Source organism: Hesperophylax consimilis, chromosome 1, assembly GCF_061612785.1.
Source record: "Hesperophylax consimilis isolate HC1 chromosome 1, BYU_Hcon_1.0, whole genome shotgun sequence".
Lineage (NCBI taxonomy): Eukaryota > Metazoa > Arthropoda > Insecta > Trichoptera > Limnephilidae > Hesperophylax > Hesperophylax consimilis.
In genome coordinates this window covers 14,177,254-14,204,971 of record NC_142836.1, presented here as the reverse complement: position 1 = coordinate 14,204,971, position 27,718 = coordinate 14,177,254, and the positions used below count along the sequence as shown (strand labels likewise).

The window sequence follows — 27,718 nt, the reverse complement described above, 5'->3', positions numbered from 1 at the left end:
ACAAAAGAAATTGCGAATACCATACATTAGTTTCAATTCCTCAATAACCGGAGCCTGAGGAACTATGGCATCTCAACTGGAGTGACGAGAGCAAAGGGAGCGAAAATTAGTTAACACTCACAAAGACACGCAAAAATTTACAGGCGAAAAGTTTTCGATTTTTGGGAGAGTCAGCATAGCAACAATATTATTACGAAAATCCTTTAGTGTTTTTCTGATCGGTAATATTTTAGTATTGTTTAAAACGGAAAACTTTAAAACATATCAGCTAAACCGGATAGTAGCCGAGTGGACAAATGCGTTGGATTCTCTCCCAGGCGTCGCGAGTTTAAACAATTGCTAGCTAAGTCCTTCATCATTGCACAAGCAACATTTTCCGCCTTCATGTGTGTACCATTTTCATAGCAACGTTGAAAATGATATTTCTTATCGAGGCCTCCTGTAAAAACTTCCAGGCTCTAAAGAAGTTCAAGGAACCCTTTCGGGCCTAGGTGGTCGTTCGGCCATGACCGAGTGAGACGACGCGTTACATCTGTGTCTGGCACTAAACTTTACACTTTTATTATTATATTACAGACAGATCTTATGTTTTCCTTTATTTTTTATCACTGATTTCTCTAGGGGGGCTGCTAGATTTGGGAATGTTGTAGACATGTTTGAGGCGATGCACTACGTTTGAAAACTTGGTCTCCAAGAAATGTTTCAAATGCTTTAATTAAAAACTGCTAGTAGAATACATCCTGGCCTTTGAAATAATCGGGTATTTTTTAGATAAGTCTTTTTATGAGCTCAGAAAAAAATAATTTATAGGCCTATGAAAACTGCTTTAAAGTTCAAAATCTCCTACTTACGAACCCATTTTCGGTTTTTATGGTTTTATTGTATAATGTGGCAAATTAAGTTATTTATAAAATGATCGAAAAACATTTAAATATTTGTGCCTGAACATCCACAAAATAAAATAAAAGGCACTTTTTAGCCGTGTTTTTTTCTTGCATAAATCAAAACAGGTAGATGGTGTTAAGCGGTAATTTAAGCCTTATCGCCATCTACGTAAGGTGTGTTATTGATAGCGGCTCGATTCAAAATATTACACGACGTAGTGCATCGCCTTAAAGATTCCGTATTATTGATGAAAATAACTCTAACTCTAACTCTATTTATTTTATAAATCAATAACATGTACTTAGTTTACCTTTGTTCGAATGTACAACAAATACATTACATTCTCTATATTGTGTGAAAGCCCACTGGGCGTGAATAATAATATGTACCTACACATTTCATGATATTTTTTCGAATTTAAACAAAATTTATTACCGCCATCTGGTGGTCGCTAGTATAAGCCTACAATAACGAGCTGAATCTGCAGAGAGTGACATCATGGAAAAGTCCACTTCATAAATAAACCACTCACGTCCTTTCCCTTATTGCGATCCGCTCTCTTGCATTATTCATCTATTAAATTCTATTCGGAATATTATAACTGAACAAAAAAAAATTCCCGTAAAATTTTCACAAAATTATTTATTTCATGTAAGGAAAACAGAGAAACATTATTTCTTATTTCAATAAGTAAGAACCGACGCAAATGACATTATTATTTACCTGGCCACCTATGAGCAGTGAGGACGCGCACGCGCAGTTGGCAGCAAACCCAGCAAACTGTCAAAACCACTTGTTGACATTCCAGATTTGAGATTTTTGCGGCGGGGAACGGGCGTACCTAGACTGTTTTGTAAATTAGTAAACAAGATCGTTTTCGATTATATTTCAATATAAAGGTGATTCGTCCAGATGTAAACCAATAAAAGTCAAATTTATTTTGTTCTCACGATTGAATCATGGCATTTTCCCTTCAAAAAGTGAAAAGTTTCCTCGGTAGTTCAAATCGAAATGAACGTCTCGCAGGCAGTGGCAGTGTGGAACCTGAAATAGGCTTTAAACTTGTGCATAATTCTGTCACCAAAATATTGTATGTTACTGTGATTGGTGCCAGACATCTCCCTTCTCTCTTTGGATTATCTATTGCCAAAGGTTATCTTGTCAAGGTAAGTTAATCTTATCATTTTTTTTTAAACTTGTTTTTTTTTTAGATTTTTACTACAAGTAAAGGTAATTAATTATTTGGGATCGCTGGCCACGCTTAATACGTTTTTTTTCTTCAGTAAAACCTTTTGATTCACCTTAATTACTTAAAAATGCAACTATCTGCGATTGTGAAATTTTAATATTAATTTTCAATTAAGTAAAATGAAAATTCGCTTTCTTTGTATGGGATGGCAGCATTTACAAGCGTGGCCAGCGATCACAAATATTTACCCAAGTAAATATTTAATGGGCAATGTTTATATTAGAGACATCACAAACAGAAAAAATAAATTCCATATATAGAATTGTCCAAGTTTACATAATAATCAAGATAATGTTGACCTGTTTTGTTAAATATCCTTGGTGACAATTTAATAATTTTTTAATAGAATTTGTTAATATTACTCACTCATCTAGAAAAACAATAGGTTTACTAAAAACGTCTTAGATAATATACATTATTGCATATTTCAATGGAAGCTGTTATTTTTATATTCTAAACCTTTGTAATTATCATTTTTAGCTGGCACCTGTGATATTACCACATAACTTTTTTTTTCATTTTTAAATATGATTTTATTTATTTGTCAGCATTATTACAAGTTGACAACACATTACAGAAAATAATATAAATGTTGCACACCAAATAGCCAATGTTCATCTCATGCAAAAATAAATTATTATATTATTTTATTCAGTGATGTGCACCAATTAATATACATATTATATTATACAATGATGTGCATTATTTGTATGCCTAGAATGAAAAATAAACTTAAAATAAAAGCATGGTAGGTACCCACACATATCCAATTTATTATCATTGTTATTCTTATGTAAGTCAATTATAATAATATTAATTTGAAGTATTTAATGATAAAAGTCATCAGAAAATATTAATTTTTGAATCTTCATTCGTTCTACTGTAAAACCGAATGAAAAGTTTTAATGACGTCTAATCTTGTAAGTGAAATGAATCATTATTTTCAACGACGAATAAGATTTTCATTAAATTACTTTACTGTTGCTTTTCTATCTTCTCTACTTGAATAGAGAATTGATTCGAAGAATTTAAATGAAAAAAAATTACTATTATTGGGAAACTAGTAGGTTTATTTACAATAACTCAACGTTCAGATCAATATTGATTGTACCAATACCTGAATGAATAAGCTAAACTGGAACAAATTAATTAATGATCGTCTTTTTTATAGTCAAGCCATAGTTACATATCCTTACTACTCATATCCTTCTTTACAAACCTTAAAACACTTTTATATGAATACCGCACAAGATTCCCAACTGTTTCCTTACTAACACTCTGCGTGCAGTGGGACTCTGGCATCTCCAATTGGGATATGTTGTGAGCTTGGAGGGAGTTGAACGTGGAAGGAAATGAGACGGAGGATTGTTGGGAATTACTGGATGTTCAGATATGGTCACCAAACACAGCTTAAGCCGATTCAAGCAACATTTCCATTCTGAATGGTTGTGTTTCACCAAGGCAATCCTGATAGTACTTATCTAAAACTCTGGTTGACATCCATTGGTTATATATTTGCTTAATGCATATCTTTCTTAATGTAATCATTATAAAATACAAAGACACATCACCCAAGTGAACTAATTGAAAAAGACACACAGTTTTCATTTTCCTTTAAAAAATGCATTAGAGTTTTTAATAGTTCAACGACAATAAGATGATGAGAATGCGCATGCAAACCGCGCTTAGGGAATATCAATCATCAACAACATTAAAATGATGAGTATGCGCATGCAAACCGTTATTAGGGAATAGCAATCATCAACGACAATAAGACGATGAGAATACGCATGCAAACTGCACTTATGGAAAATCAAACATCAACCACAATAAGATCATGAGAATACGCATACATATGCATGCCTTAGTAATATTCTTTTATGGCTCCAGATAAATATTTATTCAATGATCTCATCCTAGAAGACCATCCTTAATTAATTCCTATCAGACCATTGAATTGTATATTATTTGCAAAAGAATATTTCTTGTTGAGAAGATGCTGTTCACCAATCAATGTTTAACGTACTCTAGAGAATATACAATTTAATGTTTCATTGAAATAGCTTGGTTATAATATATTTGTATTTTTGTATATAAGCAGTATATTAGATTCCCAAATAAGTTGTTTTCACGCATGCAGTTTAGATTTTTTGGAAACTGAAATTCAAAACTAACATTATTCGGAACCCAAATAAAGGAGTGCAGCTAATAGCTCTCTTGTGACCTCTCCCTCATTCTTATTAAAAGATAGAAAAGTAATAACGGCACTCTCAGCGGCAAGACCCAAATGCTTTTCCATGATAAGTATTATTATTATTTTTTTTTTTTAAGAAAGTTTCTTTATTTACACACTGTAATTAAAATACAGATTTTGATTGTGTGTCTCTAAATCTGGATCAATAAACTCTACAACTTGGCTTTACTTTGAATTTAAGGGTCATTTTCAAATTAGGAACTGTTTGTTTGAACAAATAATTATAAAGTACCTACCTGGAATATTCTTATATTTAAGCCGAAATTTTTTTAATTGTCTTTTTAGAAATTGAGGTTAAAATATCCCGTGTTTTTTCACGACTGTGAGCTATAGTTCTTATATTTTCATTATTAAAATGAAAATTTATGCCACTGATATAAAAATGGTCAGCATAGTTGCCTTCCAAGCAGTTGATCGGGGTTCGATTCTCGGCTGTGGCATTTTGATTATAAAAATTATAACCTAGGTATTTAAACTATTCATGTGATAAGTTATGAATAAACAGCAATTCCCCTAATTCTGCAACCCTTTTTGAAAGCCTAAGCTTGGACTAAAGTGATAACATTTAAGTAATAATTATTATAAATATTAATTTATATCCATGTATTTGGTCATTGGCTAATAAAACTTCTAAATTTATTTTGCATGAAAATAACATTACATTATGTGCATTATGTTGTCAATCAACAGTAAAATGACTCATGCATTATTATTTATAAATATTTCCTCCTGAGTGACGAAACCCAGACAAATTTAGAGACAAAATTATAGTATGTTTAAAGTTTACATAATAATAAATATAATTTGCTTCAAGCATTTTTCAACCTTGAGAAAATATTGAAGTATTTTTCCTCATTCTCGTAAATCGTAAATTTAAAATAAAATAGATTAGTTTGCAAAGTAGTGCATAATGAACTATTATAATATTTGTTTGTCTTGTTAATGCAGTTATAACGGTATACCCTTATAGGCTGTTATATAGGCTGCATTACAAGCCTATGATTTTGGTGTATTTGATGAGATAAGGAATAGGATAAGTCAGTAAAAAATATAAGCAGGTTTTGGCATTTTTCATTCATCTTCCCCCCCACAACGTGGCTTCAAATTGTTCTCGAGTATGGGCTGTCCAGGGCTTTTTTCAGAAACATTGACCTCCAAGTTGACTTCTTGTCATTAGTAGGTCGTAAAGTCATTATTCATCACTTGAACCACGAACTGATTGCAATGGTTTGTTAGTTTGATATTTCAAAGTTCATATTATTGAGCTAGATGATTCCGATCTTCTGTATTTTTCTTGCCAATGAAAGAGAATAAAATACTTGAGTCGGGTCTGTCAATAGTCATAAAAAATGAAGATTGTAATAGATATGAGACGATGTACGAATGTGGATGAAGCAAGGAGTGTGTGCCCAGAACCAAGACAGAGTTTTGTGGCAGTTCATCCTCTCAGCCTACCCCATCGGAGAAACAGCGCAGTGATAAGTTAGGTATAAGCTTATGTTTAAATTATTTTTGTATATATCCAGGGCGTTATCAAGTATCGTTCTGACCAGTAACTAAATACGACATTCTATAATGCATCAAATATGAAGCATCTATTTCTATCAACGTAAAAAACTTAAACTTCACTCTCCGATCGCTTAGTAATGGGTAAATTCCCTATAATTTATTTTTTTAGAATATTTCCCAGACAGGGAATATTGCGGGAATTTACATCGCGTGTACTGGAACTTCAAAGAATTCATAAATAGCGCCTATTTATTTTTTATAGTTCTGCTTAGATATATTATACGCAATATATATATGAATTCATAGTTGTCCCCATATACAAACTTAATTCTTTCAAGAAAGACATATTATAAATACAATATTGGATTGAATCGCCGATACAGTATTGTTATTGAAATTTGTATGTCTTTCTTCAAATAATTGAGATTTTATACTTTAGTTAATATAGTTAACACCAGAAATTAATTAAATTAAATTTACCGATAAATCTTGCGTCAAGGCTTCCATGTCAGTTTTATGAAATACTAGCGCTAATTAATATCTCGTCGAAACGTATTCCACCATTATCACGAGAGTAGCAGTGTTGATTCGGTAGTTTCCGGTCGTTCGGCGTAGAGAGTTGGAGATCAAATTATACTAATTGGAGTTTAAAAAACGATTGAATATTACTTTTTTACAATACAAATAGAGTGTTGTGTTTTTAATTTCATGCTATCTTACTGTTTTATTCTATGTTATGTTTTGTTTCATTCTATTTTTATGTATAAGCATACACTTTGTATTATTTGATTAGTTTAATTTTGTACATTGATAATGCGCGTGTTAAGCGAAACCGTTCGGTAATAGTAAATTAAGTAAATTCGTCCTTATATACAAAGTTATTATTGTTTTATTTCAAGAATATTACATTGATGGGTAAAACCTTCAAAGTTATTAAAAATGTTATTCCAATAAAATTAAGTAATGGAAATTCGTTGGTTTGACATTTTTTTATCGAATTTTTTTACATTTCGTGGAAAAAATTCGGTTTATGGGAGTCACTCGAATAACCGAAATTGAACTTGATTTAGACTAATTTAGGGCTGGGGAATCCGAATCTGTAAGAATTATTATTATATGGCAACACTTTTTATTTTTTGGTTGGCACTTCTGAAATGTCAACGTATTAAAAAGTCTTTAATTTGATTTTCTTAAGTCATAGTTGATAATAAAAACATGGTTTCTATGTACCGCGTACGAAATTTCAAAACCCTATAACTCAGTTAATAGTGCCGACCCCCACCTAATTCTTACAGATTCGGATTCCCCAGCCCTAAATTAGTCTAAATCAAGTTCAATTTCGGTTATTCGAGTGACTCCCATAAACCGAATTTTACCCCATTTCGCTAGTACGATTTCTTAGGGCAGGCACAGGTTATCAGACTTAACGCCAGGGGTGGGGAACCTTTTCACCGTCTGGGGCCATTTTGATGTTTGTAGTATCGCCCGCGGGCCGCACTTAGGGAGTTATATATACCTCATTTTACCAAGTACCTTTTTATTTTATCTTTATATCACACGTGACAAGAATTATTTGAATAAATAAATGGAATATGTCATGTTCACATATGATTATTCTACTAGAAATTCATAACCGCACTCGGAATCCGATAATGGTTTCCTTTGAATTGCGACTACCGAGTCCGCAAATCGAATTTTAAGCTGCGTTCAAAACACAAGACTGGTTTACACTTACGACAAAGCTTAATGCTAAAGCACTGTTTTGATTAATCTTTATAACGAATTGGTGTACATTATAAATACCAAAAAATATGCTTTAGATAAATTGAAGTTTTCCTATCGTTTGGCTTGAGTAGAATACAAATAAAAACTCAATAAAAAATTTAAATGTAAACTACTACAATTTTTTTTTCAATAGAAATGTATGAACGCGTAAAGGAAACTACTTTTAAAAAATACATTATCATAGCTAAGATTATCTGTGACAGTTTCACTTGATTAACTTTTTTTCTTTCTTACAAAATTATTCACAAAATAAATAAAAACCAGTTTTCTGCTTGAAATCGAACCTTTTTTAGACTCCTTTTGTCAAGCGATTTTCATGCCTACTACCTACAATATAAGGTATGCCAATAATATACACATTTTTGGCTTGTAGCTTCCTTTTAAGAGTAATTCTGTATAAGAGGAGCTTAAATAATCTTCACACGTGGAACAAGCAAATGGTTTTCCTCGGAACTTGCAAACGGCTTCCTTAACCGATTTTTCCTTAGTCTCCTCAACTGAAATTTTACACATCATTCGGAAGCTGTTTTAACTTAAGATTGAATCTTGATGCGAGCTTTGATTATGTCTACACCCAGCACATGAAAATGGTTTCCTTCGATTTTTGCAGCAACTAGAATTTTAGAACCGCACTTCAAACACGAGAATGGTTTCCTTCGAAATGTTTGTGCAGATGGATCCACAACTGTAACTTTATTTTTACATTCTGAACACAACTGTTTTTAATTTAAGAGTGAATCCATTTGCAAGTCCCCAACTTTAATTAAAGCCGGGAATACACATGCCTGTAGCTGGCACACTTGCATGCAAGCTCCTTGCACATGCCAGCTACTATCATGTGTATACGCTAACTTGCATGCCTGTACCTGCCTTGCAAGTAGATTGCACAACATTTGATTTACTGGCATGCAAGTTGAGGGAGGGGACGAGGGGGGCTATGAAACCGGCATGTGTGAACGTCGCGACAGGTACGGGCATGCCAGTAGCTCAGTCTCTCATTAAATTAGCCACACATTGTACTGCCAATTGCAATACGATGATATTTAATTCACTTCGAATGTTTTCCATTGCCAAAAAGCTTGAGACTACTCAGTCTCAGAGTGATTTGAGACACGTACTGTCTAGTGACTGGCATGTGTATACGTCTTGCAAATACAGGCATGCAAGGACGCAACTTGCATGCAAGTTTAACTTGCATGTGTATTCTCATTGCGCCAGTAACTTGTACATGCCATTAACATGCATGCAAGCTACTGTTCCATTTTACAGGCATGTGTATCGCCGCCTTTAAACTACACCCAGGTTTCCCCCGATTTTCGCAACACATAGTCTGTAACTAGAATTTTAAAACTGCGCTTCAAACACGAGAATGGTTTCCTTCTTAAATGCGTCTGCAGATGAATCCACAATTATAATTTTAATCTGTAAGCCAGTCCCAGTTCAATTAGTATTACACTCAAAATTTCTTACTACACATTTCATTTCTTATCGGTAAAATGGGATGTTGGATCGCCTATTTATATGTTTAAATAGTTCGCGGGCCGCACCGAAAAGCCTCGCGGACATCAGGTTCCCCACCCCTGCTTTACGCCATCAGTACGTGTCTCACATATCTAAAAATAGGCTGCTACAGCAAAATAGAACAAGAATTTCTACACCGTCTTCACCCAGCTTTTTTTCTGTGGTAATTTCACAGTCGAAATCTTCTCCATACTCCGTGTTTCGGTTCAATAAAGTCCTGATTCTGGTGTTTTTACCTTTCAATTTTGTAGTTTGCCGTATCAGTAGGTCGGCATCTGCTGATTTCGCTGTTGCCAGATTGGCAGTTTATTTATTGCGTAACTCTTCAAACGTGTTGCTATTTAACCACACCTTATTAGTTCTAATACGTGCGTTTACCATTTACATTTCTGTACTGTAAAATGGGCCGTATTTAATGTAGCTACATATACTGCAATATCACCACGTGAGTCAAACCAAATCTACGTTACAGCTTCACGGATGAGTCCCTTTTCCATGTAAACCCTCATTACTGGAGTTTTAATCATCTTTGTATATATTAATTGCTATGCTATAAATTGTTTGTTTATTTATGCCAGTGGTTTTTAACAAGTGCTCCTCGGAACATAAGTATTCCGCTTATTTATGAATGAAAGCACTGGGATTTTTCTACTGTTTTCAACGTCATATCTGTGAGAGTTACTACTACATCACATGGTTTTATTACTATTACACCTGATATTTTCAGCAGTCGATAAGCTCTCAGGTATCATAATATGTTATTATTTTATCAATTTATTGGGTTCCATTTTATATCTGTAAGGCTGGTAAGGCCCGATATATCAGTTGATTTAAAGCTCAGCTTGGTTGGAATGTCGAGCTTAGCGCGGTTTGGAACATAATCCAAATACAAATAGGTCGTAAGCCTGTATGATTTTAATAGAGGGACGTATTTCTTTTTCTGTCTAAAACCAAACTACTGTTAAAGTTCCCCCACTTCAATCAACATGGTGCTGTATGCGAAGATACTAATTTTAAATAATCTTTGTTTTGCAGGAGTCAAGAACAAACTGTTCTGACGTTGAAAAATTGCTCTTACAATACCCTTACAAGACAGTTTATCTATTTTAGATTAATTACCAATTAATAACATCAATATCCCTCATCGCTCGTTGAATATAATAGTCCATACTGATAAAATTAGGCAATTTACGTGAGATGGAAGCATACAATTACTTAATCGTCATATTTGACATTTGTTACTGCTAGCGCCCTGCGTCTAAAAAGGTGATAAAATATTATGCGACTTGCCAAGGCTTGAGCGGCCAATTTAGCCCGCTTAAATTTGAGCAAGAAATGTCGCGCATGGCGAGGATACGAACCGACTGATATACCGGGCCTGAGACTTATTTAGTTGTCTTTTTTACCATTATATAACCTGCAACCTACATTTTTTTTAATTGAAGATGTCTTTATTTTGTTTCTTTTATTCTGGTTTTATGACCTTCTTGTAGTTCTTCTCTGTAAATTATTGTCTTAATCAGAGGTGTTTCATGATATGTAGCATTTCCATCGACACAATGTGAATTTGAACTTGTTGACGACTTGCCGCGCGCAATAAATATTGCCGACGCAGCTTTATAACGAGTTTTATTATTTACCTCCCCGTGAAGTTAAGAATCTCTGGACTACGCTAGTAGATCAATGTAAGAATATATAGTATTATAGGCTCACGGCGAACAGTGCCCTTGACATGGTCCAACTATGCTGATGACGAACATTGCATACTTCGCTCACACGCCTTTTTTTCCGTACTACGTATTAACATAGGAGCCTACTTTTGTTTGTGTATATATGGATGCAATGTTTAACCAACACATAGAGATCGAGAAGTACATCACAAGCAGTGAATTATAATGATTACTTTACGAGTTAAGGCGACATAAGACTGTGAACTGCGGTTTGCTCGACGTTCACATTTTAATTATTTCTGATGAACGTATTACTAAAACTTCAAATGTTTCTAAAGACATCCCTTCAGATGTAAGTTATTTATATTTAAGATTAATAAAAACAGGACCTTACCATTAAAATATTTTATGTAAAACGGTTTGAAAATTTTATAAAACGTTTTTCAACTATAAAATTTTATTTTTCTTAACGATGTTAAAACCGGGAAGCCATCAAAATATAATTTTTAATAGGTATGCGTTTTTGGCTTTAAAAATTAAGTAGTTTTTCCCTAGAGTATTGCACTGGTTTTACCCTAGCTTTGCTGTGTCTTAGTTATTAGTATGTATGAGACCACGTAGTCGATGTATGAATCTGAAAGAAGCAAGGCGTATGAATGTACCAAGATAGATTTGTGTGGAGTTAGATCCTCTCTTTCCTAAGTCTACGGGGAATGCTGTGAGGGTTATTTGGTTAGCTAACCACGAAATCGGTGAAAAATTATGTGAAAATATGTGACAAGAGGAGATAATTTTTTTTAAGACGAGACAACACCCTAAAATAAAGCCAGAATCTTGATGACGTAAGTGAAGCAGCCGTGCACAAAAATATGAGACGCGCGGCCCCGTTGTTTTAATAGACCTGCGGTTGAATTCTCCCTATTAAATCTCTAAAATAAAGTGGGAATCTTAACGACATAAGTGATGAAGTCGTGTAAAAACAAAATGCGGGGCGCGGCCCGGCGTATTGGACGGACCTACGGTCGACTTTACCCCAGCAGGCCTAACAAATCGATATTTCCGTGGAGTTTATTTTAATTATTTCTGATTAACGTATTACTAATTAGCAGCTTCCTGAGAGATCCATCTAGAAACATTTGAGATGTTAGTAATACTGCCGGCCCTGTGCGGTTCGTTTGAAGTTACGTCAATCGCAATTCAATGCCCATTATTAATGACGTATTTTACACATCGACAATTGAGATTGATCCTCCTCAGACCCATAGCACTAACAAATTAAGTAGACAGGCTGTAAACTATAATATTTTTCTTATTATTTCAGGTAAAACTTTTCCCTGGTGATGCCAAATTCGAGACCACACTACAGGAGAATTCGTGGCCCGTTTGGAACGAAGAGTTCAAATTCCAACTAGGGCAGAAGAAGACCAAGAAACCATCGGCTTCCGACTCGAACCTGGTTTCCCAGTTGTCTGGCCATTTCATATCGCTGACGATATACGCGGTCCTGGACACTACGCCGCCTAAAAAAGATGGCGACAAGAAGAAAAAAGCGGGAAAATTACCCGTCCTGCAAGGTAACTACACCATTCCCGCGGAACCGCAGTCCACCTCCAGAATCGAAAAGTTTCAAAACGTGTTCATGGACACCTTCAGGGGAGAAAAAAAGAACGAGCCGAATAAAAGCCTAGCGGAAAAAAGGCGAACTATCGGCGCCGCTACTTGGAACTTCGATGTGAAACTGTTCCATGTAGATTTGAAATACGATTTGACGGGAACGCCTGACATCTGGCGGCCGATAGAGCAACTAAACAGTGGCATATCTGGATCTGAAGCAGCGGTAGGTTTTAATTTAATTTTTTTAGTCCTACTTTTTCTATATTATTGTCTATTGCCTAAAATTACTTTTTTTTATATTACAGCAAGAGAATAAAAAGGGTCAAGTGGAAATAAGTATACTTTACACAAGCAGTGAAAATGGCATGAATGATTATATCACAATTACCCTCCAAAAGATGCGATGCAACATCAAAACTATGCAAGAACATGAACAACAAAAAGGTTTGTTTGTCTTTATCATTATCTATTAACCATTAACAATCTATAACCGCCTTATGTATTAACACATTTCAGCCGGGTGTTTTTTGCACTGGCGCTATGCTGAGTCCGGGCGAAAATAAAGGTCCCGTGCGAATTTCTTTAATTTGCTTTTAATACCCAAGCTATAAAAGTACTTAACAAAAATCGAATATTATTTGAAATGCAACTCAATTAACCTTGTAGTATGTTTATTACGGCCGCCTATCGGTATTTGCTCACACATGCTTTCTTTAAATACACCCGACATCTCTTGCTCGCTTGCACATAGGAGTTGAGTGGGTGCGGAACGGAGAAAGAGATTCGAATCGGGTTTCACGGTCATAAAAACCCTCATTCCAGGAATTGAATTATTTCATTAACAAATAATATACTATCCTTTTGTTGAAATACCGATGTTTTACATTTTTTTTTGCCTTTTAGGCACGAAAATAAATTTTAAAAAAGACTTTCATTACGATTTGATAATTATGTACATATAGTTGGGACCTTTACAAAGAGATTGGTGTATAATGTTCATATAAAAACATTGAATAATCTGTCTTTTCTGTCATTGAAATGAGGCCCGGACAAAAGGAAGAACTACCCTTCCCGGCCTTAAGCATCAATTGACCGAACGGGTAGAAATACCCTTCCCGGCCAAAGTGTGTTAATAACTAACCTACCTGCAAAAGTTTTATTATTATAATCATTATCTTTTAAACTTTCTTTTTTGCTATTAGTTTTCATAATTATGTGCAAAATCTATTCACCAATACGTAATAAGAGTAGACCAGAAATCAAGCTTACATATAATAAACATAACAAACGTAATATCTGTACTTTGGAAAAGAAAAAAAATTGTAATAGAACACATTTCTACCTACACCAACTACCCTATTTTTATTTTTTTATAAAATAATTTAAAAAAAAAACAATTTAATAGTATTTTAAAAAACTATGTAAATCAATGTACTTTGAAATTAATTTTATGTGTTAAAAAGCAGGTATTTGAAAAAAATAAAAATGTTGCATATTACAACAGTATTTAAACAATGCTTATTAATAAATAAAAGAAAATAATTAACTAGTTACTTGTTTATTTTCAATTTTTCGCTATACTCAAACACATAAAAACAAATGTATTTTTTATTCCTGTTCATAATGCAAAAATCTTTTGCCCCGAACAGTCATCCCTGACGCTCTGTTCTGTAAGATTGATTATATGATAAAATCTTGTATTGGTGTTTGGCCAGAGTATATTTTCTCTGGAAGGAATCATTTTCGACTGTTGAATATATATATATATATATATATATATATATATCCCGCTACATTTGTTGCGTCCGACCCCTAAAAACTCCATAGCATTGTAGCGTCCACCGACTTACAGCGTCCGATATACGGACGCTGCAATGTTTTGACGTCAAAATTGGCCAGAACGATGCTTACCCCATGTAGAATCGTTTGGCAAAAATTTTTGTGGAAGTAAAAAATCTCTCGGAATGTCTGGAAACGAATATTGAACGTTTGAAATTTTGCCGACAGGTTCGCTACACAATGTATATATCGAGCAGTGTATGTTTTTATTCATTTCTACGATCTTGCCGCGTCCACGAAGTAATATAATTTTCGATACATAACGACGATCTTGCTGCGTCTACGCATTACGTCGATAGTATTGCGTCCTCGAGACCGATTACGAGTAGATATTATTTTATATACATATCGACGGTCGTACTGCATCCACACATTACGTCGATAGTATTGCGTCCCCATGGCCGTTCGCGAGTAGATATTATTTTGAATACATTACGATAGTCTTGCTGCGTCCACGCATTACGTCGATAGTACTGCGTCCCCGTAGCCGCTCATGAGAATATACTATTTTTAACACATAATGACAATCGTGCTGCTTCCATGCATCACGTCGATAGTATTGCGTCCCAGTGAACGATCACGAGTAGATATTATTTTGAATATACGACAACGGTCGAAATAATTTTCAATACATAACGACGATCGTACTGCGTCTACGCATTACGTCGATAGTATTGCGTCCTCGAGACCGATTACGAGTAGATATTATTTAATATACATAACGACAGTCGTGCTGCATCCACGCATTACTTTGATAGTATTGCGTCCCCATGGCCGATCATGCTGAAATATTATTATGAATATATAACGACGGTTTTGCTGCGTCCACACATTATTTCGATAGTACTGCGTCCCGTGGCCATTCACGAGTGCATTGTTATGTATTATTTGAGCGTTTGGTTAAGTAAATCATCAGATTTGGCAACATTGGGTTAATTTACAACGATGCCGCTTGACATTCAGAACTAAGAAGCGTCCTGCGTGGTTTTTAATGCATAACGACGATCGTGCTGCGTCCACGCATTACTTTGATAGTACTGCGTCCCCGTGGCCATTTGCGAGTACATTGTTGTATATTATTTGAGCGTTTGGTTGGGTAAATCATCAGATTTGGCAACATTGGGTTAATTTACAACGATGCCGCTTGATGCTCAGAACTAAGAAGCACCCTGCGTGGTTTTTAATGCATAACGACGATCGTGCTGCGTCTACGCATTACGTTGGTAGTATTGCGTCCGTTCACGAATAGATATTATTTTTAATACATATCGATGGTAGTGCTATATCCACGCATTACATCGATAGTATTGCGTACCTGTGGCCGATCTAGATTAGGTATTATTTTTAATTAATGAAGACAATATTAGCGAAATTCAATCGAACATCTGAAACGGAAAAATCTGAAAAAGGCACTATTACAAAAAGGTCACATTTGGGATTCGAACCCAGGACCTTTGGGTTTCCGAGCCGTGACCCTACCAACTGAGATAATGTGTCCCTATCTGATTCAGTCATATTTACTGTAATATACTTCGACTAAGAATTACCAACAGAGTGGAAGTTACTCCCAGTATCGGCCTGGTGTAAGACCACCATTCAGAATTGAAACGTTGCTCCAAGTGGCTTTAGCCGTGTTTAGTAACTAGATCTGAATAGCCAGGTACTTCCCCACCTTTCTCTTCCCCATCTCTTCCCCTTCAATATACCCCAATTGGGGATGCCATAGTCTCAGTAGCTCCAGACGGGAGCAGTTGGGACTCTTGTGAGATATTCACTATAAAAATAAAACATACTTAATCTTAATTTTCTTAACGCATATTTTTATTGGCTGCTATCTTTGTGTATCATTGCAGGATTCAACTCGAACTAAATGCTATCTGGATAGTGTCTTGGATACATTTATCAATTTTTAATTAATATGCAACACCTATTGACTTTTCTTCATGTCTAGGATGATTATTATTTTATATTATATCTCTACACTATGTTTTCAAAACTCGTATGAGCGGAGTTTACACAAACACACTATTTTACATTGAAATCATTATCGAACGAAGAACGAAACAAAATTGTTTTTTGAAGAACATTCGGTGGTAGCGAAACCCGGTCGAAACAAAATATAAAAAATAAAAGTGGTGTTTACAAAGTTATTGTTAAATTATTATTTAATTGCAAAGAAAATCGATTTAAAATTCTCTAATACCACCTCATAACTTTTCTTATTGTTTGATATTATTTATTTTATTTCAGGGAAATCAACAGTTTACAATGTGGTTCATTAATACATGTGTAATTTACCTAACTAAGAAACCAATTACAGATTTCCTCAATATACTATTCTATTATGTATCTAAAAATTTAAACACTATACTTACAAGAACTAAAAAATACTAAATTTATCGAAGAAAACAAACACTTTGTAGCTGGACATTATACAAAATGAAACAAATACTTTGTTTTAAAAGACTTTATTTTAATTTATATTTCGTTGACCGGTTTGGATTGAACACAAATATTGTGACAAATAAATATAAAGTGGTTTAAAACAAAGTACGGTTTTATTTTGTAAAAAATATAACGTTATTCAAGAGGGAGCTTATTATAAAATAATATATGTCATTTGTCATTACATAATATAATTACATTTTATGCAGTTTGGTACACGTTTAATACATTTTAAATTGAGTTTTTAAATTTATTTTGGTTACATTGAAGATAGAATCAGAGAGAATGTTATTATACATATGTTGAACATATTCTTCTAAGACAAGCATTTTTATTTGAATTGGTTTTACAGTGTTTTTCTTTAAATAGATTACATGAGCGTGTGTGCCGTGTAGGTACTTTCAAATCAATTCTGCTTAATAAACTCCACATATTATGTTTCTGCGTATCATTTCTTGGTATTATTTATATCTAACCTGTTTTTATTACTTTTATTGTATTTTCTTGTAAGGTTATTAAGAGTTTTTGTAATAATATTTGCAATATAAATATATGTAAAAATATATACCTAGTTGTCCTCTCCTAAGCACAAGCATCTGATTTATCAGAAAAGTGATTGAAATATTATATAATATTATGTTGTTTAATATTGTAACACCAAAGATGTTAAGAAATAAAAAAATATATATATATATTTTTTTTTTTAACTTTATGGTATTAATAAGTTTAACTCATTAATTGAAATATTGCAATTTGAGGTTGAACTAATTAAGTTAAATATAAAAACAGATATTATTATATTGAATACGAAACGACAGAAGTGCTGCGTCGATGGTATTGTATCCTCGTGACCAATCAAGAATAGATATTATTTTGTATACATAACGACGGCCGTGCTGCGTCCACGCATTACGTCGATAGTATTGCGTCCCCATGGCCGTTGGCGAATTCGTACATTTTTATGTATTGTTTGAGTCCTTGGTGAAGCAAAACGCCAGATTTGGCAACATTCAGTTCACTTACAACGATGCCACTTACATAAATATTACATAATATTATGTAATAAATATTCTAACGCTAAAGATGTTAAGAAATAGATGTTAAAAATAATATATATTTTTTTTTTAACTTAATGATAGTAATAAGTTTAACTCATTAATTAAAATATTACAATTCGAGGTTGAACTAATTAAGTTAGATATAAAAAACAGATATTATTATATTGAATAAGTAACGACGGAAGTGCTTCGTCGATGGTATTGTATCCTCGTGACCGATCACGAGTAGATATTATTTTGTATACATAACGACGGCCGTGCTGCGTCCACGCATTACGTCGATAGTATTGCGTCCTCGTGTCAGTTTGCGAATATATACATTGTTATGTATTGTTTGAGCCTTTGGTGAAGCAAAACGGTAGATTTGGCAACATTCAGTTCATTTACAACGATGCCACGTAGCACTTAGAATTAAAAATCACCCTGCGCGGGTGGACATTTTTGTTAGATGGTTTACAGTAGACGGTAAATTGATGTCCTGACCTAAAAAGGTCCGACCGCCTTCTGCAATGGAGCGAACTGGCGAATTATGAAATGATACATTTTTATTCAGGATATTGTTGTAAAAATGATTTTCGCACGCCTGCGCCCAGTAGATACTTTTGTATACAAGATGCAACAAGATATTCATTCAAAATTCTCACTATCAATAGACAGTTTTTTGTCAGGTCTGGTGTGTTTCTGGATTTCAAAAAAATAAAACATATATTTTTTTATATACCGCACAAGAGTCTCAACCGCTCCCGTCTGGAACAGCGAGACTGTGGCATCCCCAATCTGAGTACTAGGGTGAAGGTATTGGGGGGGGGGGAAGAAGATGGGGAAGAGAAATGTAGAAAAGTACCTGGCTATTTATATCTGGTCACCAAATACGGCAAAAGCTTAGAAATAACGTTTCCATTCGGAATGGTGGTCTCACATCAGGGCGATACTGAGAGTATATTTCACTCTGGAACGTGCTGCAAACACACTTTATATTATGTTTAATGTATGAATTGTGAAATAACACAAACAAATAAAAAATTATTTGGGCACGCCGGGTTTGACCGTCAGATTACGGGATTCGGATGGCGAGTTGAGAGTCTTACCTCTAAACCACAGATGCTGTATTTAATTAATTAATTCACTATGAACGTGAAAAGTTCACTAGAAGAGTAAGAAATATTTTGTGTTGTTTATTTATTTGTTAATTTATTTATTACACCTAATAGACTTTTACATTCTAGTTTAATAGTTGAGTATCGCAGTTATTATAAATTCTTAAAAATTAAAACAATAGAGAAAACAAAATAGAATGAAAAAAAATGTTACAAAAAAGCGTATAATAAAATAAGATACATTGGTAAAAATGATAAGAAGTCTCACATAAGTAGATATTCAAAATGAACAAAAGATTGCAAAAAATATAGATGTCTATTTGTCTAGATATATAAAAGAATTAAAATAAACTATATTTTATTGATTATTTTTAAGGTGAAATATATCTCCCATATCAGAATAAGTCATGCAATCCTAAGGGGTTTTATAATATAAGGGGCATAACAACGGCCTAAATGTACCTTTTGAAACTCTCAAAACAAATCCAAGAGTCTTAAGGGCCTTATATACGGAAGACGTAAAAATGAAATCGACCTTCAAAACGCCATGTAACAAACAAATAATATACACTCGGACGCCAGAATAAATTATTCAGTATGGACGTGAAACCTTTATTAGAATAGTCAGCAATATACGGAAGACGTAACAATTGAATTAGAGTGAACGGACGTGAAACCTATATTAAAAGGAACCTTCAATATATAAAAAATATACACCCAGACGTGCGTATGTACGTGACGCTAGAAATGTATGAAAGTGTAATAAACATCAAAACCTGCATTATTATGAATATTAAAAAAATATGATATTAGCGATTATTGTGAGTAAAACATAGTGCAATATTCACAAAAACAATCTAAAAAAAAGAACTAGAAGTGCTGGACGCCCAAAGACGGATTTACGCACGGACGCAATAAATGTTGTGGGACCTATATATATATATATATATATATATGCACATAAATATATTGCATTTTTGGTATACTTGGAGCCAGAGGTGTCTCTAGGGATCAAGGCGTGGTAGGTCATTTGAAAAAAATATGTGACTAATCTTTTTTAATATTGTGAATAATGTCCATACATTATTATTTTATTTTATTTTATTTTTATTGATTTATTGTGAAAAACAGTATAATCCATTTACATTTCACAAATAACAGTTTATAAGAAGTCAGTACATACATTTATTTGCACGGGTAAATACATCAATACTATCTGATTAACCAGATTTGTTAAATAGTATGCTTATTGCCGTCTTAAATTCTCTTTGGTTCAAATTGAAAATGTCAATCACAGAAGAAATGTGATTTAACAAAGTAGTTATTCTCCCCAAAGGCATGATCATTGGTAGGTTGGTCCTGCCCCTCGGAAAAATAAATAATCTGTGCTGTCTAGCTCTGATGAAATTATCAGGGACATAAAAAGAAATTCGTTCCAGAATATCTGGATTGCAAATGTGCCCATTTAGCAGCTTGTGCGCCACTAACACCATTGCAATATTTCTCCTAACGTCTAGACGTTCTATCCCCAGCATTCCGGCAAGAAAATCAGAGGGATACAATAAAGGGTAATATCCGAACTCTCGCATGTAGAGGTATCGCATAAACTTTTTTTGCACCTTTTCTACATCATTTGAGTAAAGGGCATCTTCGGGTCCCCATATTATCGATCCACTCTCAAGAATGCTGCGAACCAGAGTAAAACAAAGGATTTTTATGACTGCCGTATTCGTAAAAGATTTCGAATTACATATAACAAAACCCAGCATTCGCATTGCAGAGTTGCACACCGAATCGATATGAGTTCGAAAAGTCAGACGCGTGTCAAAAGTGATTCCTAAATCCTTCGTTATCGAAATATGTTTTAGAGAGGTACCAGACATTTTATAGTTAAAATATAAAGTACGCTTTGCCCTTGTAATGCACATAATTGAACACTTACTACTGTTAAAATGAAGTTTATTTTGATGACTCCACTCTACTATACCGTCGATATCGATTTGTAGACGAATGGAGTCTTCATTTGTCGTTATACAGGTGTATAGTTTAATCTCATCCGCAAATAATAAACATTTTACAAATCTTATAAACATCCCTATGTCATTAATAAACAATAAAAATAATAGTGGTCCTAAATTAGACCCTTGAGGGACCCCAGAATTTGTGGCGTAGAGTTTCGATGTGAACTGCCCGTAAACAACGTATTGTTTTCTATTAGACAAATAATTATGAAAGAACAAAAGCAGCATGTATGAGAAGCCGAAGCTTTCAAGTTTATTCAGTAATATGGGGTGATCCACTTTGTCAAAAGCTTTCGCAAAATCATTATATGAGACATCTACTTGTTCGTTATTGTCCAATATATTTGAGACGTAATCCGTAAATACCATTAAGTTGGTCGTTGTAGACCTGCCCTCTCTAAACCCATGCTGCTGGTTTATGAGAAATGGTTCTACTTTATAGTATATACGTTTTTGTATTACGAGTTCAAATAATTTGGCCGGTGCCGAAAGAATTGCCACAGGTGCCACTATATCAATTTGTAAGCCCGCGACTCTAAATACATATTATGTTAATATAGTGAATTGGAAATAACTACACAATCCATGTGCTTACGGCAAAATTATTTTTAAGAGATTACGTTTTAATGTAGTTGTGCACAACATTAAACTAAATAAAATAAGAGTTTGACAAGCCCCTCCGCAGTATCCAAAAAAGATACTGAGTGCGAAGAAATTGAAAAACAACCAATGTTCTACACACCACAAGCGTGTAAAATAAAAAACTGATATATGTTTATGTCGCCATCTCTTTAAAACAAATAATATTCATCGTACTATCTCCCTCACGGCCATGACCTAAGCGTCCCTAAACTTTCTTCGGTACCTAATTTTTACTTCGACGAAAGACTTAGTGCCATCTCGTTTGTTCTATGGCGCGCATAGGGACAGATGATGCCAAAGGGGACATTCTTTAAATTGACCCAGCGAATCGTGTGGACTTGTGGATAAAAGCTTCTATTAGAGACAACAGGTGTCACTGCTCGTCAGCCGCCGTTTGCTGCTTTTTTCAGTTTCAGTTCAGTTTTCAGTTTCAGTGCCGGCAACCCGGGCGTTTATTTAATTTCATGTTTTTCACGGTTCATTTGAAATAAATTAAGAATAAGACCAGTTGTTCTGATGCACATAATTTATTATTATTGTTGTCTTATAATTTTGGGGGGTCAAACACCAATTGACCTAAGGAAAGAACCGCCACTGCTTGGAGCATCGAATTGTAAAGATTTTTTTTGTTGACGTCTTTAAGCCACCTGGCTTAGCCACCTACATGGCATTTATGATGACGTCTTTTATGGTCTTTTTCATATGCGAGGTTGCGGGCTCAAATCCCGCTCAGTTCATAATTACAAAATTCAGTTTTCGAAACAAAATTAGCGGGCTGGCTGCACTTGTTCTTTCATGGTATAACATAGTGTTGAAGACGATAGAAAAATTCCCAATATTTATGGAAAATATAATTATTTTTGCATTCTTATAATTTTTCAGGGAATATTAGTTTACGCGTAAAATAAATCAATACGCCTCTAATATTAATTTGGTTTTGCATTAGATTTTATCAGAATTTTAATCTTTTTGACATTTGTATATTTTAAATTAAAAGTAATCATAGATTGTAGTGTTATAACCCTATAAAATCTCACAGTTGACCTCTAAAATGAAAATTTATAACCCGTGGACTGCCAATGGGCTCTGTAGAATATTTGAGTGTTTTAATATGATTCTTATTAAAATAATTGGCAATGCTATTTTGACCTTAATGCTTCGAAAAATGTATGAAAACAAAATCAGCATTGTTTGGTTCTACTAGTATTTTTCTGTTTTATGCTCCGTCCTTCAACAGGTTAAAGGGAAAAATCGAAATACAACGTTCTACGGGCAAGATTGAATATGCCATTTTTAATTTGTGTTTGGGAATGTTCGAGGTAACTTTGGATTTAACGATGGGAAATACTAATGTACTGAACACCTACGCCAATGACATCCACTGTAAAATGCAGGTTTCCTCTTGGGGGTACCTTGGGGAAGGATTTGCAATTGAAACACAACTTCACGAAAGTTGTTGGACAACTGGCCGTTTGGGCCTTGGGCCCTTTATTGGGTTAAAATTCTGCAGTTTCTACAAGTGTTAATGTGCAGCAATTATTCTTATCTCTAAACAGGAAACATGAGAGCATTAAGGAACCAAGAAAAATAACTGAAATTTAATTACTATGGTTAAATCCCATTTGACACATGATATGTGTCTGGTGATAGGCCTCATAAAGGATTCCCTGTGTAAAATGTGTGATAACAAATAAATATTCATTTCCTTAATTATTTAGGTACATCCACCTGTTGTCTGATACACCCCCAACGAGAAAAGGTATTTTTAACCAAATAGTTTCCTTGGACAGTAAGGTATCTTCTTAAGGGGTTGAACATGATGGTTTTCACAGAAAGTGTGTTCGTGTCTTCCAAGTGTAGGTATTCGTTGAAGTTTCTGTCTTTGAGAGGTACTGCTGTGTTGTCGTAAATGTCGATTAAAAATCCATATCTTTTTGACTGTATCAAGTGATCGTTAAAGTAATCAGCTTGTATATTTCAGAAGAATTAATGAATGAATCTCTTGTTAGGCAACGGGCGGCCTTCAGGCCCTCTCACCCATTATCGAGTTAAGTAAACCACCAGTATAGTGAGTACATGTAAGGTATGTAAGGTGAGAATGAAGTCTGCAGATTATCCTCATCCAATATTGTGAGGGTGGACTTCCAGCCACCCTGGAAAGCTGCAATCAGTGTATCTAAGTGCCGTGCAGTTTCCTCTTCTTGTAGACGTTGTAGGCGCCCATCTTCTTCTAGTTGACGTTGTAAGCGCCAGTTCTCCTCCCGCAATAGTCTAACTGTTTCCCATGTAGAGTTGCTGTGGTTTTCGTGCCCCATTACTAATCCTCTCCTAGAAGCAGGTGCTTCGGCGCCTTTCCAGAAGCGCAGTGACGGTGTACACTCTTCTTCTCGGCTGTGTTAGTACCGAGTCTCTTTCTGTTGACGTTGAAAGCACCAATCTTCTTCTAAGCGCCAATTCTCCTCCTGTAATGCTCTAACTGTTTCCCAAGTAGAGCGTGAGTTGCCGCTGTCTTCGGATGCCTGCACTTATCCTATCATGGAAGCAGGTGCTTCGGTGCCTTTCCAGGAGTGCAGTGATGGTGTCATGTTTCCTAATTTCTGAGGACCATCCGGCTCGACGGACCATAAATGTACTGGACACTTACTCCAGTGACATCGGCTGTAAAATGCCAGTTTCCTCTCGGGGGTACCTTGAAAAGAATTTGCAATTGAAACACTACTTCACGAAAGTCGTTGGACAACTGACTGATTGGGCCAGTTGTTTGCATATTTATTGGGTTAAAATTCTACAGTTTCTACACATGTTGATGTGCATAATATCGCTAGCCCTTTTCTAAAATCCATTTCAGGTTAATCCTTTGGTGGAATTGACTTCAAAATGCGATGAGGGCGACACAAGCGACAATATTTGTAACTATTTTAGCCAATCTGGATAATCACTCTTAATTACTTATATCAGTATTTTCCAAATTTAATAGTCCCATGGACCCCTTCTCACAGCAAAAACCTGACCATGATCCCTCAACTGAAATAACTCGTCTTGACCAGTGGCGGCTCGTGACTTTTGGGTTACTAGAGTGCTAATATTACAAAAAATAGCTTAATTGATGTTGTTGTAGCTGAAAACGATTTTTTATTTTTTTTTCGAAAATCGATTTTTTGTATGAAGATTTTCAGGAATTCCGTGCGGCGCACGGCTATACTGAAATTTCCTGAAAATCTTCATACAATAAATCGATTTTCGAAAAAAAAAAAAAAATCATTTTCAGCTATAACAACATCAGAAATGCCATTTTTTATAATATTAGCACTCTAGTACACCCAAAAGTCACGAACCGCCACTGGTCTTGACTAGGGAATATTGAGGTAAAAATAGGATATAAATAAAACATTTTGATATATAGAGTAGTATTTATTGAAATAATAACTTTTTTTAAATGCATAAACACATACATACTCTGTGTAATATTTCAAAATGTCTGATTATGTCTAAAAGGGATCGAAATTAAAATTTAGTCCCCTTTAATCTCCCCAGCGTATCTTCCATTCATATACTAGGTGTAATCAATAAGTGACCAGCCCACGGGGGCTCCATCGCAGACAGTCATGTTAGCCTCTCAAAAGCTTGGTCCCTTGTACGACTCGTTCTTGAGTTCAACAACTCGGCTGTGGAACGATTTGCCGACCTCTCTGTTTCCTCCCTCCAACAACACGGTCCTCTTCAAGAGCCATGTTCCCTACTTCCTCTCACAGCATCCCCAAAGGTGATATATGCCCTGAGGGATATTATTTTCCTCAGGTCGTGGAGTTAATGTAAAAATAAAAATAAAAACAGTATTTTTCAATGAAAACCTGATTTTTTGAGTAAAATTCGTAAATCTCCACAAGCACTAATTTGCACTAGGTTTTTTTTTTCATGTTGTGGCTCATAAATGCACTGAATCCACATTCTACTAAATAGGATGAAGGGAAATCGATCAACAACTTCTGTGCAGTGGCCCATAATGCAGGATGTAAAATTGGTATCTTCTTTTTCTGTAACCAGAATTTGTTGTATCATTGTTCAAACACTGGTTTCAGTTCCTCATTTGTGATTAAATTAATTAGTTGCTCCTGCATTAGTATGGGTTCGTCTGAGTTCACCTCAGTTATTTTCATGTTTCTTCATTAAGGACCTGTCAGAGAACATGGTGAACAATACCTCACTCGACCTACTTCGTAAACATGTATATTTTTTAATTCCCCCCTCCCCTCCCCCTAGAGAGGTGTTCCACCACTTTATTTTGGGCAGACTCTGCTGATCTTCATTTCTACTGCCAAGAAGAATGTATGAGCAAAGTTTTACGAATACACAAAATTTCTAATTTATTTTGTGCATTTTGGTACCTTTAGCTGTGTTATTTTTTTTATTTTGGTTTTTTTAACTGTCCGATTATATAAACCTAAAAACTAACCTTTCGCGGACACCCTGAGGTCCACGCAACCCAAAATTAATTTGAATTTGCCACGGGCCCCCCTCACCAATCACGAGGACCCTGAGGGTCCATAAAAACCACTGACATATATCTTAAAAATAGCAGTTGTAAATATAATTAATTAATAATTTCCCTTATTTTGTTCTGGATTCCAGCTCCTCTGTACATCAAAGCTTCCATTTCGGATAAGAACCAAGAGTCCCACTGGAAGAGTGAGAGGTTCCAGCCTACCATATCGGCACGATGGGACCCTAAGTCCTCGTGCGCTCGCCTGCCCGTGAGTTCCAAGACCCTTTCCACGGTGACGGTGTACGTCAGCCTCGGCTGCAAGAACTCCGTGGGAGTCAAGGAGATCCTGGGCAAGGTGCTCATCGGAGAGAACACGCCGTGCAGCGAATTGTGGAACAGCGCCATAAAGTCGCCTGGCATACCCAAGAGTCAATGGGTCGCATTTGATTAAACATGTGCTTAACCTGATAAAAGGCGGGCGTGTAAGGGGGAATACGGATGATCCAATATGATCCTTACTAGTGGAAGAAAGCATTCAGATGGCTCGGCCATTCGATTTTCATGTCCTTTTTGCCCATGTTCAGACATTGATACATGCACACACAATCATATTTGACTGTTAGGAAGGACGAATCAAATTGGATTCTCTGTAAACAATATTGATGATATATCTCATAATGTATGTGGCTCAAATATATGATCCATGAGACGTCATTGCCAATAAAGTAACATTTAATCTACTTACTATCAACTGACGGTTTATCGTCATTTCATTAAAAATTCATTCCTCAATTACAGACCTTCGACACTTAGGACGGGTTGATTCACAGACTTTGAACAATTCATAAAATTTCAAAGTTCATTTACAAGTTCTGTTGAGGTTCTATTCAAGTTCTATTACTGTACATTATTGGCCAGTTGCTTCACAAAACTGAAATAATGACAGAACAGTTTTCAATTCATTATTTGCTATTTTCTTTTTTTTTTATTCATTTAACTGAATGATTCTGGTGAAGTTGCCAATTATTTTTTTTTTTTTTCATTTAAATATATTGAGTGTACCTACACTCAATAATTTTAATTTATCATTGATATTACTTTCCAAACAAAGTTTGGTAAACAGCACAAGGGTGTACAAGCCTGTAGTTTTGCGATAAATTTATTCAATAAACTTATTTGCACAAAAAGATTGACATGAAATTTTTATAAATTATTAATTTGCTTACACCTAACAATTTAAACTAGCGTGAAATTTGCTTAAGAAGTTCCCACTTAAGAAGTTTTCATGCTTAAAACACAATTTTTTCCCACTTAAGAAGTTTGAGCTAAAACTGCTTCCTGCCTAAGAATTTTTAAAAGTTCTACTGTGAATCACAAATGAAAACTAGTGGCGAAATATACCTGAAAATATCCCTTTTTTCTAAAAGTCATAAAATTTACCACCACAACATAGGTACCTGAAATTAACCTTTTGTCAAAAGTCATAAAATGTGCAACTTTGTTGAAGCAGATCGTGCGACTTACAACTTACGGCAGCTCAAGATTTTTGTGAATATATTTTGCTCTATGATTGAAAAAATACGAAAGTATGTTGTAGCCGGAAACAATTTTTTTTTTTAAATTCAGTTGTCCTATGAAATTACTAA

At 34.8% G+C, this 27,718-nt stretch overlaps 1 protein-coding gene across 1 annotated transcript; it reads left to right on the top strand.

Annotated features, from left to right (window-relative positions):
• The first annotated feature begins 1,695 nt into the window (after positions 1–1,695).
• LOC149426321 (uncharacterized) lies at positions 1,696–27,052 on the top strand. Its single transcript, XM_089650665.1, has 4 exons — positions 1,696–2,051; positions 12,195–12,710; positions 12,793–12,931; positions 26,219–27,052. The coding sequence occupies exons 1-4, from the start codon at positions 1,845–1,847 to the stop codon at positions 26,521–26,523; spliced, it is 1,167 nt and encodes a 388-aa protein (XP_089506791.1). The 5' UTR covers positions 1,696–1,844; the 3' UTR covers positions 26,524–27,052.
• Positions 27,053–27,718: the final 666 nt, after the last annotated feature.

Bases quoted from the DNA above. Each gene is read 5' to 3' on its own strand.
- LOC149426321 (XM_089650665.1), top strand. From the start codon at position 1,845: ATGGCATTTTCCCTTCAAAAAGTGAAAAGTTTCCTCGGTAGTTCAAAT. The intron at 2,052-12,194 runs GTAAGTTAATCT...TTATTATTTCAG, and splicing joins CCAAAGGTTATCTTGTCAAG to GTAAAACTTTTCCCTGGTGA. The intron at 12,711-12,792 runs GTAGGTTTTAAT...TTTATATTACAG, and splicing joins TATCTGGATCTGAAGCAGCG to CAAGAGAATAAAAAGGGTCA.